Genomic DNA, 13,019 nt, shown 5'->3' with positions numbered 1-13,019 from the left:
GGCGTGAGTCTATTCATGATGAATTGCCAAACCAAACTGAGAATAAATCACTTGACAGCTGTTAAATCGATCGTCATCTTGAACAGTAATGCCATTTTAAAGTTATATACCTCGAAAAAAAACACCCTTTCTATGTTTTACAGTGTAGAACGCCTTACACAACTCAAAATTGAGCATTTTTACCAATTTACCAGTGTCCTTTGCCTCTGTGATCTCATGCAGTGCCTAAAATGTTACAGTTTACATTCTAGAATGTATAAAACCTAATAATCGAATGAAAAAAATCCGTCTGTTTGTATATTCCACTTTAGATTCCTTAAAAAATCCATTTGAGTTAAATTAAAGTTCATTCAATCTCAAGCTACATAAGCTAGTCTCATTGTTCTTTCTCAAAAATTGTTTATGCGTGGCCATCCCGTTCATCAGACTTAAATCGCATGGAACATGCGTGGGATACGACAGAAAGAGGGGAGTGAGTATTAATTCTGCACAATCCTCCAGCGAGTCTGGCACTGTTAATCACGAAGTTCAAGTTGTTTGGAACAAAGTGCCAGAAGCAGATATCGAGATCGACCATCTATCTCATTTTGTCGATACCTTAGACGTGTACAGGTGTGTATTCAGTTGCATGGTTTCCGCGAAGAGGTTATTGAATTTTTTTCGCAGGATTTCGTGGCGATGACATTTCTTGGGAATGGTTTCATTCTGAAAACGAGGGTATACGTACAGTGAAATATTCAAAGGGAGTTGGAAATTGAAGGTATATTGTTCTATTATATAGGAATAGAATAGAATTTTGTGGCGAGGTGAATGTCGACAATTTTAATCAAGCCAGCAAAAGTGTTTTTCTCGCAATAAAACTTGCTTTTTTCTCTGAAATTGGAATTTAACGCTTAAGATTGTGTGGATAAGAATCTGAATAATGTCGTTTAATAAGTGTATTAATAACATAGTATCATATGTGTTACTTATAAGATTTCATCTACAACTAGAGATTTTATTATTATTCAAACATTTGATATGTAATTCAGAGTGTGCTTCACTATGGCAAAGGTGATAGTTGGAATGGCAACTAAATTTCTTTTGTCGAAATTCAATAATAGTTTCATCTGAAAATTGAATATTTTTAAATGATGGTCTATCATCTGATATAGAAAACAAAGCGAATACCTAATATTATTTCTAGTCTTGTGCTAGAAAAATCCCAGAATAAATACTAAGATGTATAGGGTGTTTTTTTTCGAGGTATACAACTTTAAGTTGGCATTACTGTTCAAGATGGCAACCGATTTAACAGCTGTCAAGTGATTTATTCTCAGTTTGGTTTGGCAATTCATCATGAATAGACTCACGCCTGAACAACGCTTGCAAATAGTGCAATTTTATTTCGAAAATAATGGTTCTGTGCGGAATACGTATCGCGCACTACGTCCATTTTATTTTGTTTAGCGATGAAGCGCACTTCTGGTTGAATGGCTACGTCAACAAACAAAACTGCCGCATTTGGAGTGAAGCTAATCCTCAAGTGTATGTCGAAACACCGTTACATTCAGAAAAACTGACTGTTTGGTGCTCTTTATGGGCTGATGGAATCATTGGTCCGTACTTCTTCAAAAACGATGATGGCCAGAAAGTTACAGTCAATGGTGATCGGTATAGAGCCATGATTACTAACTTTTTCATTCTTGAATTGAACAACCATGATGTCCAGGCGCTGTGGTTCCAACAAGACGGCAAAACATGTCACACAGCTCGTGCCACAATCGATTTATTGAAAGACACGTTTGGTGACCGCCTAATTTCACGTTTTGGACCTGTGAATTGGCCTCTAAGATCTTGTGATTTAACACCGCTAGACTACTTTCTGTGGGGCTATGTAAATTCATTGTTCTATGCGGATAAGCCACAAACCTTTGACCATTTGGAAGACAACTTTCGCCGTGTTATTGCCGATATACGGCCACAAATGTTGGAAAAAGTCATCGAAAATTGGACGTCCAGATTGGACTACATCCGAGCCAGCCATGGCGGTCATATGCCAGAAATCATATTTAAAATGTAATGCCACAAGATTATCTTGCGGATAAATAAAATTCATGTCAATCGAATAATCCATCGTTGTTTTATTGCAATTTAAAGTTCTATAGCTCTAAAAAAAACACCCTTTATAAAGTATAACCGACGGTTCAACCGTTGCCTCAACTACCAAATTCCTCACTAGAAATCCTGAATTTAGTAGTTGACGCAACGGTTGAACCGTCGGTTATACCAGCCCTCAACAAGAACTACCGTCTAAGCGACAAATATCGTAAGTAATCCTCAAAAGCTGGATGGTGCAAAAAAGTATATATTTTTCAGCATTTGCGGAAAAACGTCGTTGATTCCAAAGGAAATAATAAACCAATAACCATCCATCATGTGAAGTATAAAAACCACGGTCCGACATAAAAACCGAGAAGGTCGTTATAGAGAACAGACCGAATGACAGACACCCGTAGTGTACGGAAACTGACACTAACGGCAGAGATGCCAACATAAGAATATCAAATGCGCCACACCGAATGATTTTGGTCCAATGAGTGAGACGAAATGAAAATAAATTTCGTCGAGATTTCCATTGGCGAAAACTATAGCGACCAATATTTCCTCATTACAATTCGAATGCGAAAAGTGTGAGAAAATGGCTAGGGCAGCCTGTTTTCACCCGGCTCCCATGATTTATATTGCCGGTACTGGATTATAGAAAGAATAATGGATTTATCTGGGGATCAAGCGTTACGCAAAAACCCTAAGATAGCTCTTCCGCCTTTATTTTCCCAGTTATTTATTGGCATTGCGCACCCCCCACCCCTCCTCTCAACACTCTGCAGCGAATCTCGCCGTGTGTGTTTTATTGTTTTGGCACTTCGTTAGGGAAATTCTCTTTCCGTAGTATTTATATTTATGCGCTTTATGAGGACTTTATCCGGCTGCAAGACAGGAAAACAGAAAGATGCCGGAGAACACAGCATCTTGGATTCATCGCGTATTTTAGATTCGACTCGACCGAACTGCTTTTTTTGCCAGTTCTCTGGCTTTTAAAATTCATAAGTCGTCTTCTCGAGCTTGAAGTATGGCAGGATAATCGATTTAGGAGTCGATTTTTTATGCAAACACGTCTGATGCGGTTGTTAAGTTTCGGAACGCGGCCCTATGTGAATGTGTTCTCCTTGATTATCTATGGTCTGATTCGAGACCACATATTTACATAACTGTGGTCGAGGTAGGAAGACTACATTTACGTAGTTTTGGAAGAAAATTCATAATCAATAAGGCTGTTTACATTTCTGTTTGGAGTTTGAATTTCCATCGACTTTATTTTAGGCAAATCCTGACCTTCAGGCGAAATATGAGGACTTTTCGTTTATTATTTTCAATCATAAGACTTTAACATCATACAAATGTCAGTGATATTACCAGAAATTATTGAATTTTCACGATGTCCATCTTGGCATAGACTCATCTTTCACGTGGCCCCAAAAAAGTCTAAGGGTGTTAAATCATAAGATCTCGGTGGCCAATTTTGATGAAATACAAAGGCCAGGAAACTTTTTCTGCAAAATTGCGTTTGTTTCGTAGCTTGTGTGACACGTAGCGTCATACTTGACCTTGGCTTGACTTGATTTTAGATATTTATTGCTTGACTAGATATCAAGCTACTTGATATTACTTGAGCTTCATGTACACACGTCGTACGGCATATATTTCTGCAATCTCGTGCGCGCTTAGACTAAATAAGGAGATTCCTCGAGCGTCGAGAGACTGAAGCATTTGCCAGTGTGACTTTATTAGTAGTTTTCTCACATTTCTATGAAATCTATTGGTAGATTTTTGTAGTTCCAGGAATATCTTTCCAAACTTGGCCAAAACTGCCAAGAATTTTTTATCAACGCCAGCATCTTCAGCTCCTGTTGAAAGACAATTTTCCAGATCTGCTGTTACAGTTACAAAAACCCGTAATAGGTTAGGCGACAAATCTATAGGATGCCTCTTATATCATAGATCCTGGGTGGAAAAATATGGAATCAAACAAAGCCTGGAGGTTTCTCAATATTAAGAAACTTTATTTTTTTATTATTTTTTATTTTGTTACGATTTATAGTGATTTAATTTATGTTTCTATCTCAAAAAAGTTGATATCTTCGATTCTTTTATGCAATAAGTTTAATAAAAAAATAGTTATTTATGCAACAAGTGCAAAAAGTGAATGTTTATTGCACTCGACGTGAAATTGTCGGCCGTTAGGCCGAGTTGGACAACACGTCGAGTGCAATAAACAATTTTTGCACGAGTTGCATACAACATTTTTTCTACGTTCATGCAAAAAGCAAAAAATGATTCATTGAGGTGCGGCACTAGGTGTAGGAAAATGAAAAACGCAACTTAAATACTTTATTATTAATATCGATTTGCATTGAAACAGGAACTAATACGTTACGAACAATTTAACTCAAACTTTATTTTTACCCTCAATGTTGAAAGTGAATGAACAATTGGTGCAATTTTCAATATAAATATTTCGTAGTGAAGTACTTTTTAAATCCACTTCTTGATTTGTTACTGCTGTAAACGTACTAGTACTTGGTAACTGTACATCGTTTTTTCCTTCAGGCTGAAATATTTGTTTTGCAACACTGAGTTTGTTTGCATGTGATTCCTCTACGTATCCCTCTGCTACTGTCGACGATTTCCATAAGCACGTTGAAGTAGAATGACAGATGAGTGCAATAAAAACTTTATTGCACTAGTGCAATAAAGAACTTCCCTTTCCACTAAATATAGTTCAATAAAGTTTTGCTTTTTGCATGAATGTAGAAAAAAGTTTTTTTTGCACAAGTGATACTACTCAATAAAACTGCTAAAAATCATGTAGCTTGATATGATTCAAGTACTTGATTAATAAATACTTGACTTGAGATTGAAAAACTACTACTTGTAGCCAAGTAGCTTGGAAATGGAGCCAAGCCGTGAATCCCTTACTAGGACTGCAAAAATTTTACAATTTTTATAATGAATTTGCGTTGTTGAAGCTTGTATCGTTCCTTTCTTTAGTAATGGCGTAGTTTTAACCCATCAAATGTCAAAAAAAGACCCCTCATTCGAAGACCCTATAATATAGTATCTATAAGCCACATCATATTTCACAAGTCAATGAAAAATATTTCATAACACTGAAAAATAGTAAAAGATTATAGTAAAAGACCTTGTTGAAATTCGCAGTGTTTTTCCGATGGGATCTGGTATAGGATTATTTCGTATCGGGGTTGTTTTCATTTATATATTGGTAGTACTTTGGCAAGCCAGTATATTCCCCTGTATTCCTCCGTTATAAAGCCAGATATCGATAAGATAAATCAAGACTAAGCGGTAGCCACACAAGTTATCAATCTCCAGATCGTGCAATAAATCGGAAGCAATCCAATTTGCATGGTGACTATAGATTTTCTTTCTGGAGAAACAAATAAAGACGGCATCCTTGGTCGAACAGTAAAATACAGCTAGATGCGGTTGTATATTTCTGAGATGAAAGCGTCTCTAGCATGTTTTATGGCCCATCTCCGCATACTTTCATCTTAACATAGTTACTACTATATCTGATGAGTTTTGGGGAGGACAGCGGATCTTCTAACCATAATAAATTGATTGCAAGAATATTGGAAATTCGGCATTATTAATCATGGAATTAAATGCAGGGTTTTATGTCGAAAGACAATCTTGATTATTGATCTTGGACCTGGATGAATAAGCACTTCATGAAATTCAATTCGGAACCGAGTTTTTGCAGAAAGGAAGATTAGAATTTTGCGCTACGCCAATGTATTTTACATAGCTACTCAAGATTTCTTGATCTGGGAACTTTGAAAAATTTATTCATTGATGGATTATTTCGAAGATTTTAATTAAATAAAGAAAATTGCAGACATTTTAGCCTTAGTCTAGCCGGTTTTTCATCTCATGTTTCACCTGAAACTGCGATTGGCATCTTCAAGTAAAAGGTTTTTTTAGAGCTATAGAACCGCATAGACCAATGACTTTACATAGCCCCACAGAAAGTAGTCTAGCGGTGTTAAATCACAAGATCTTTGAGGCCAATTCACAGGTCCAAAACGTGAAATTAGGCGGTCACCAAACGTGTCTTTCAATAATTCGATTGTGGCACGAGCTGTGTGACATGTTGCGCCGTCTTGTTGGAACCACAGCTCCTGGACATCATGGTTGTTCAATTCAGGAATGAAAAAGTTAGTATTCATGGCTCTATACAGATCACCATTGACTGTAACGTTCTGGCCATCATCGTTTTTGAAGAAGTACGGACCAATGATTCCACCAGCCCATAAAGCGCACCAAACAGTCAGTTTTTCTGGATGTAACGGTGTTTCGACATACACTTGAGGATTAGCTTCACTCCAAATGCGGCAGTTTTGTTTGTTGACGTAGCCATTCAACCAGAAGTGCGCTTCATCGCTAAACAAAATGAAATGGACGTAGTGCGCGATACGTATTCCGCACAGAACCATTATTTTCGAAATAAAATTGCACTATTTGCAAGCGTTGTTCAGGCGTGAGTCTATTCATGATGAATTGCCAAACCAAACTGAAAATAAATCACTTGACAGCTGTTAAATCGGTCGCCATCTTGAACAGTAATGCCAACTTAAAGTTATATACCTCGAAAAAAAAACACCCGTTAAGTTTATTGTCCAATTATCATAATAGAAGTTCAATTCATTCATTCTTATCAGAAAAATACAGACTTATATTATCGTTCGAGAAAATAACATTTCATAAAATGTTTACATGTAATTAAGAATCAAGGGAATATCTATTTATTATTCAAAAGTCGAGGTCATTGGTCATTGATAGTTATTATTTATGTTTCTTAATCTACAAAAAGATGTCTTTAAATAGGTAAGCTCATTGTCCTAGATATTTCTAATAGATAAGTAGTGATCGTTGAAAATATGAAAATATATAACTTGAGAGAAAATAATTCATAAATATTCGGCAATTCAAAATGAATCCGTAGAAAACTAAAAGTTTAAGAAATACAAAGTTTTATATCAGAAATAAAGAAAAAGGATCCACTATTTCGCTCAAAACATATGTTAGCCCTGAGAAGTGCAGAATTAAGGACTTTCCAATGAAAATGAGGTAGTAGAGATCGTAATGAAATATTTTCTGATAATATATTTAGTTTAGTTAGTTTTTAGTTTTCTTTTAGACCCGTCCCATACATTGATATAGGTATTATGTCATAAGCAATCAAACTATTGTTATTATCACATAAACTCTTTTATCATTTCATAATTTAACGAGAATGTTCGTGAGATTTCCTCTAAAAAAAAAACTTTTTCCTGTTCTCATGATACTCACTAAATATTTATATTAAACTATTTCTTTACAGAATTCATCAAGTTCTGCTCGTATTACTCTGGATAAATCTGTTCGTTGACGTCATTTGGGGAATCCCACCGAACCACAGAACAAGAAATCTTAGCAAAGCACTGAAAATAACCAACACTGAAGCTAACCAAGAAAACACTTCAAAAAACAATGAAACGATTCTACACTCTGCCATCAATACTTTAAAACATTTGACTTGGATCAATGGGCAAATAGATGATAAAGATCTCAAGACGCTGAATGAACTAACGGAACTAGAAAGTTTGGCCTTCATACGAACTACCGGAAGTATTAATCTAACCGGAAACATTCTGGGGAATCTCACAGAACTGAAGGAATTAGTGATACACTACAATGATCGAGTAGTTCTTGAAGAAGGATCTCTTGGAAATCTGAAAAATTTACAAGTACTTTCGGCTGATAACCAAACATTGGAGTCTATTACGTCAAATACATTCAAAAATTGTACAAAATTACAATATTTATCTCTCAATAATGGGTTTCTGGGAGAAATTGAATCGGAAGCATTTCAAAATCTGAAAAATTTAAACTCAATCATTTTGAACAAAATGTCTTTGAGATATCTGAGCAAGAATACGTTCAACGATTTACCATTGCTATACATGATAAATTTGTCTGAAAACCAACTTTCCCACATATTAGGAGTGGAATTCTCTAATCTTCCTAAATTAAGTATTTTGAATTTGGAGAAGAATTTTCTTCATTCAATAAATATAGACGAAGTTTTAAAAAATTTGCCACTACTTAATATTCTTGAAATTTCAAATAATAAATTCTCTTGTAGGGAAATTTTAAAAATCAATTCTATTATGATGAAATTCAACATTTCATCAGTTGAACAAAGAGAAATTCAAAGATGTAGGTATTCACCAAATAGGGTTCAAATATTATCAGCTAAATGAATAACACTTACTAAAACTGTAATATATTCAGAAGTAACAGGGTACTTTTAATCATAAGTAAATAAAAAGGTAATGTTGATTATCTATATTTATTTGTAATCCTCTTTTCACACACATGTTCCTTTGATCCAATAGGAAATAATAAAAAGAAACATATATAAGGGAATACATTGAATGTAGACAGATCTGCTGAACACATAAGTTCTTTAGTTTCAATTTTATTCAACTATACAAAATGTTCAATTTCAACTAAGTTTATTAATTGGATTTAGTGGGAGGCCATGCCCACTGATTGGTTGGAGGTTTCTCTACGAGTTGATTCCACGGGCTCCAAGAAATCATTTTTCTGGCAAGAACCAATTCATTTTCAGCTTGAACAATTAACTCTTCAACTTGTCCACAGCCTATTTTCTTTTCAATATCAGCGACAATGGGTGTATTCTTCACAATATTAGCCCTCTCATTGATGATGGTCTCTGTATATTTTCTATAAGCAGCATCTTGTGGCATATTTGTAAGAGCTTTCAAAATTTTGGAATAAAGTACGCCCAGCACATAATGAGGATTATTAGATACTTTCAGCCCAGTAAGGCCTGTGCTTCTTTTTAAAATATTTGCCATAGCTTAGTGTTATGATTTTTACGTAATGATGAATCTAACCTGATTTAACAAACGTCATTTAGGAATATGTTTTTGAACTACACGATAAGACCATAGACATATAATAAAAAATTGATCTATGCATAAGACAAAGGAGGATATTGGAACTACAATTAAGAACATAGAATAATGGTTTGTGTACTTCTTTAACAGATAGATGACATTTTCCCTATTTTCCGCATAAACAATAATTACCTGATTACATTGTTATTTCGAGGAAAATTTGGATTCATCTTGAAAACCATGCAGTTTCCTCCAGTTCCACCTGAAGTTAAATCAATAGCTCATTTTCTGAAAGTTGCTGAAGAACATGAAGAAAGGAATATCGTTGTGGCTTATTGGGGTACATAAACAATTATAAATTAATTAAATTGCTTTTCCAGTCTGTATGTGGGTGTAAATGTCTTTAAATGACTATTATTCCATTATTTTTCACAGCACGAATCTTTGCATGCCAGAGAGCAATGCAACTGGTTCCAGGTAAAAAACCTGAATCTGTATCAAAGTTATTGATTGCTCTCATGGATTGGATGGAGACCACCAAGAAGGCAAATATGGGTAATGATGGTATTACTAGCGAAACTACTGCACACGCCCTGATAGAGGAATATGCTTTACAACTCTTCACGTATGGAGATACACAAGATAGAGCATTGAATTTTAATAAGTGTGTATGGTTCACACTGCATATATATTCATTATATAGTTGATGTTCATTTCAGGAACACAATCAAGGCTTTCTATACAGCTGGTATACTCATGGATATTCTTGAACAGTTTGGTCCTCTTTCAGAAGATATTCAGAGTAAAAAGAAATATGCTAAGTGGAAGGCAGCTTATATTCACAACTGTCTCAAGGTTGGGGACATACCGATACCTGGTGGCCCTGATGAGCATTTGGATAATGTTGTTCATAGGGCTGATTTAGATAATGAGGACAACATAAATATGGGCCAAGATGGTTCATCAGGTACAGATACCCCCCCAAAAGATGTGGGTGTTCCTTTCTTACCACCTGAGCCATCTATTACTACACCTCAACCTTCAGTGGCGCCTTCAATTCCACAATTACCAATTGTACCCACTGTTAATCCCTATGCAGCTGCACCCACTACTTCATCAGGTGAACATGCAATGTTACCACCAGATAAGATAAAGAAGGCACAGAAATTCTGCAAGTTTGCTGAGTCAGCCCTCGATTATGAGGATTACAAAAGTGCTATTGAAAATTTGAATAAAGCATTGCACTTGATTAAAACTGGAGAGGAGCTTTAAATATTTTATTTTTATTTTTCAAATCGCTAGTAATTATCTGAAATGATTGTTAAAAGTATAATATATCCTTTAATTTTATATATATAGTTTAGGTGTAAAAATTCGCTAATAAAATCTGCTTACAGTTATGATAATTTGATTTATTCATAATTGATCATTTGACTTAATACTAACAAACAAATGTTATGGATGAAAAGCTTTACAAAAAGTTATCAAATAGATAACAAAATTAATTCACATTTGATCTAATATGGTTGGATCAAAACCATCGGCTTTCATTTTCAACTTAACAGCCTGTACAGGAACTCCAACTTGGACCATTTTGAAATATTTACTGTACTGAGGATCTTCACTAGGCTTTGATTCAACAGGTTCAGTTACTTCTTCAGATTTGATCTCTTCCGTAGGTACTTCATTCAATTCAGAAGTTTCCATTTCTGGCAAATTATTTTCTATCTTCGACTCTTCATTAGTTACTAAATTTTCATCTGATATAGAAGACAACTGAAAAATCACAGCAAACATTTGCATTCAATTTCAGGTGCAGTCACCTTACTTGTGATTCCAGAATCTTCAGTGAGGCATCAACTTTTTGTAATTTGAATTCAAAATCCATCAATCTAGATTCACACGACTGGGCGAAAGTGTTCAAAAATGAAACTGTATCCATTATGAAATGGTTTATGAATGCTATTATTCGTTTTTGTTGTATGGGAAGAGCCTAAAAAACAATGAAGGAGAAATGTTCCTAAAAAATATGTATAACTTCAATCACCTTGTTATAATCCACATCTGGATTGACTAAAAGGGGTGCATCCATTTTCTATAACTAATTTCAATGAGCTTTTGGCTTGATAATTAGTAATATTATAAAATTAGAATTTATAAAAACTAAAACAAAGAAGTGAGGTTAAAGTTCAAAGAATTCTTTAATTCGATGTCTAGTGTAATTTAAACTTTGACTACTGCCTCATAGATGACGCGACCTTCTAGTTCTTGGTTGCAATTCCAAATTTTGTGCGCTTCGCAATAATAGCAAAAATCTTTGCTATTTACTCTTTTTCATCATCCAATGCATCATTCTTAGGTATTACACAGTTCCGACAAAATGCTTGAAAAAAAAAACTACAGAGCTTAATTTGCAGTCATCAAATGCAAAGGCAAATTGAAAAGTTATAATTTATTTAAACTCTAAATTTATTTTATCTAGACCATAATGATTGAGGTTCATCGGTAAAAATATTCTCCAATGGAATTTTTCTACACTTTAAAATCACAGTTTTTACACAACTGTTGTCGGGCATCATTTTTCCCATTTTACTAGCCTCAGATTTATGGCACCAGAGGGCAGACCAAACCCCCTTTAAATTTTCTCACAAAATTCGAAATAACTCAATTTTGGGGACTTTTAGAGGGAAACTGATTGCAAATACGGATTCAGCAGGAAAAATTCTTCGAAATATCAAATTTTAAAGTCGATCTGAACCAAAAACTTTTTTTGGCGAAAAAATATCCAAGGTTATAGTCTTGGTTTTTCCGAAAAAATCGACCGATCAAATTCGAACATTTTATGATAGTTTTAGATAGATTAGAGTTCGCAGATTCCGAATTTAGCATCGATTCTTTCCGGAAAAATTTTTTCACACCGCAAAACCACAATTTACACACAACTGGAATATCTCAGATTTGGAGTTTGAATACCCATTTTACAATCCTCAGAAATTGTCCAGCAGATGGCGCCTTGAAATCTATTCGCACACAATTCAAAATATATCTAAATTGAGACGTTTTAGAAGCAAATTAATTGCAGAGAAGTAATCAGCGTTGTGAAATGTTTCTCCTATCAAATTTTCAGGTTTGAATTTTTTTTTGGAAATTTATCCAATGTCTTGACTTTTTCGAAAAATTGACCCAACAAATTTGGACATACTTCGTGTAATTTTAGATGTTTCGAAGCCGAAGATCCGAATAAGACATAGAGTCCTATCTTGGTTTTCCGAAAAAATCGACTATTCGAATTCGGACATTTTATAGAATAGTTTTGATAGGTATCGAGGTAGATTTCGAATTTGGTATCGAAACCGATTGTAGGTAGCCTTTCAGTATGAAAATTTCTCAATTATATCAAATTTTGATTTTTTTTTCGCAAAATCCTCTAGATACAACAGCTCTAGTTCGTTCGTGAAACATCTAATGGCGGATAGGTGTGCAAGATCGAAGATTTTTCGTAATATCAAAATTTCGATCTGATTTGAACAGTAAAGCAATACCAAATATTCCATACGCCTTATGAGCGGATACGATTACGTGTAGTTCATCCACCAAATTCTTTTTCTAAAAATCTACTATGTGGCGCCATCTAGGAAAAGTAGCACCAACCAAACTTTTGTAGGGACCTAACTTCACAGGATTCTATTTTCGGTTTCCTGCGCCAATAATAAGTTCATTGAATGGTGTATAGATGACTTAGAGGCAAAATCTCTACTAGTGATTTTGTTAAGTCACTGTATTTGAATTCTTGGAATTTTCAATTGAAACATGCGAGTAAAGCATCGATTCTTACCAGAAAAATGTTCAACCCATTTATAAAATAATTTATTTTAGATAATTCGAAATAGCCTATTTTTTCAGAGTGTTAGGAATAAATTCTTTTGAAAAATGTATTGTGATGATTTTTGGACTATGGATAGAGAGATTTTGAAGAAAAAGACCTAACTG

General features: G+C 34.7%; 2 protein-coding genes across 2 annotated transcripts; one reads left to right on the top strand and one right to left on the bottom strand.

Moving 5' to 3' along the window:
- The first annotated feature begins 9,155 nt into the window (after nt 1–9,155).
- LOC123678885 (vacuolar protein sorting-associated protein VTA1 homolog) lies at nt 9,156–10,429 on the top strand. The gene is made up of 3 exons (XM_045616149.1): nt 9,156–9,369; nt 9,465–9,693; nt 9,749–10,429. Exons 1-3 carry the CDS (start codon nt 9,270–9,272, stop codon nt 10,299–10,301), a joined length of 882 nt encoding a protein of 293 aa, XP_045472105.1. The 5' UTR covers nt 9,156–9,269; the 3' UTR covers nt 10,302–10,429.
- Nucleotides 10,421–11,236, bottom strand: LOC123678886 (WASH complex subunit 3). Its single transcript, XM_045616150.1, has 3 exons — nt 11,077–11,236; nt 10,858–11,022; nt 10,421–10,805 (listed from the first exon to the last, which is right to left on the bottom strand). The coding sequence occupies exons 1-3, from the start codon at nt 11,119–11,121 to the stop codon at nt 10,536–10,538; spliced, it is 480 nt and encodes a 159-aa protein (XP_045472106.1). The 5' UTR covers nt 11,122–11,236; the 3' UTR covers nt 10,421–10,535.
- Nucleotides 11,237–13,019: the final 1,783 nt, after the last annotated feature.

Source organism: Harmonia axyridis, chromosome 4, assembly GCF_914767665.1.
Source record: "Harmonia axyridis chromosome 4, icHarAxyr1.1, whole genome shotgun sequence".
NCBI classification, from domain to species: domain Eukaryota; kingdom Metazoa; phylum Arthropoda; class Insecta; order Coleoptera; family Coccinellidae; genus Harmonia; species Harmonia axyridis.
This window is presented reverse-complemented; position numbering and strand designations above follow the sequence as displayed.

What these genes read in the sequence shown, in the direction of transcription:
- LOC123678885 (XM_045616149.1), top strand. Translation starts at nt 9,270, where the DNA reads ATGCAGTTTCCTCCAGTTCCACCTGAAGTTAAATCAATAGCTCATTTT. An exon ending in TATCGTTGTGGCTTATTGGG is followed by an intron (nt 9,370 to 9,464) that starts GTACATAAACAA and finishes TATTTTTCACAG; the next exon opens with CACGAATCTTTGCATGCCAG. An exon ending in AGAGCATTGAATTTTAATAA is followed by an intron (nt 9,694 to 9,748) that starts GTGTGTATGGTT and finishes TGTTCATTTCAG; the next exon opens with GAACACAATCAAGGCTTTCT.
- LOC123678886 (XM_045616150.1), bottom strand. Translation starts at nt 11,121, where the DNA reads ATGGATGCACCCCTTTTAGTCAATCCAGATGTGGATTATAACAAG. An exon ending in CAGATGTGGATTATAACAAG is followed by an intron (nt 11,023 to 11,076) that starts GTGATTGAAGTT and finishes ATTGTTTTTTAG; the next exon opens with GCTCTTCCCATACAACAAAA. An exon ending in TGAAGATTCTGGAATCACAA is followed by an intron (nt 10,806 to 10,857) that starts GTAAGGTGACTG and finishes GTGATTTTTCAG; the next exon opens with TTGTCTTCTATATCAGATGA.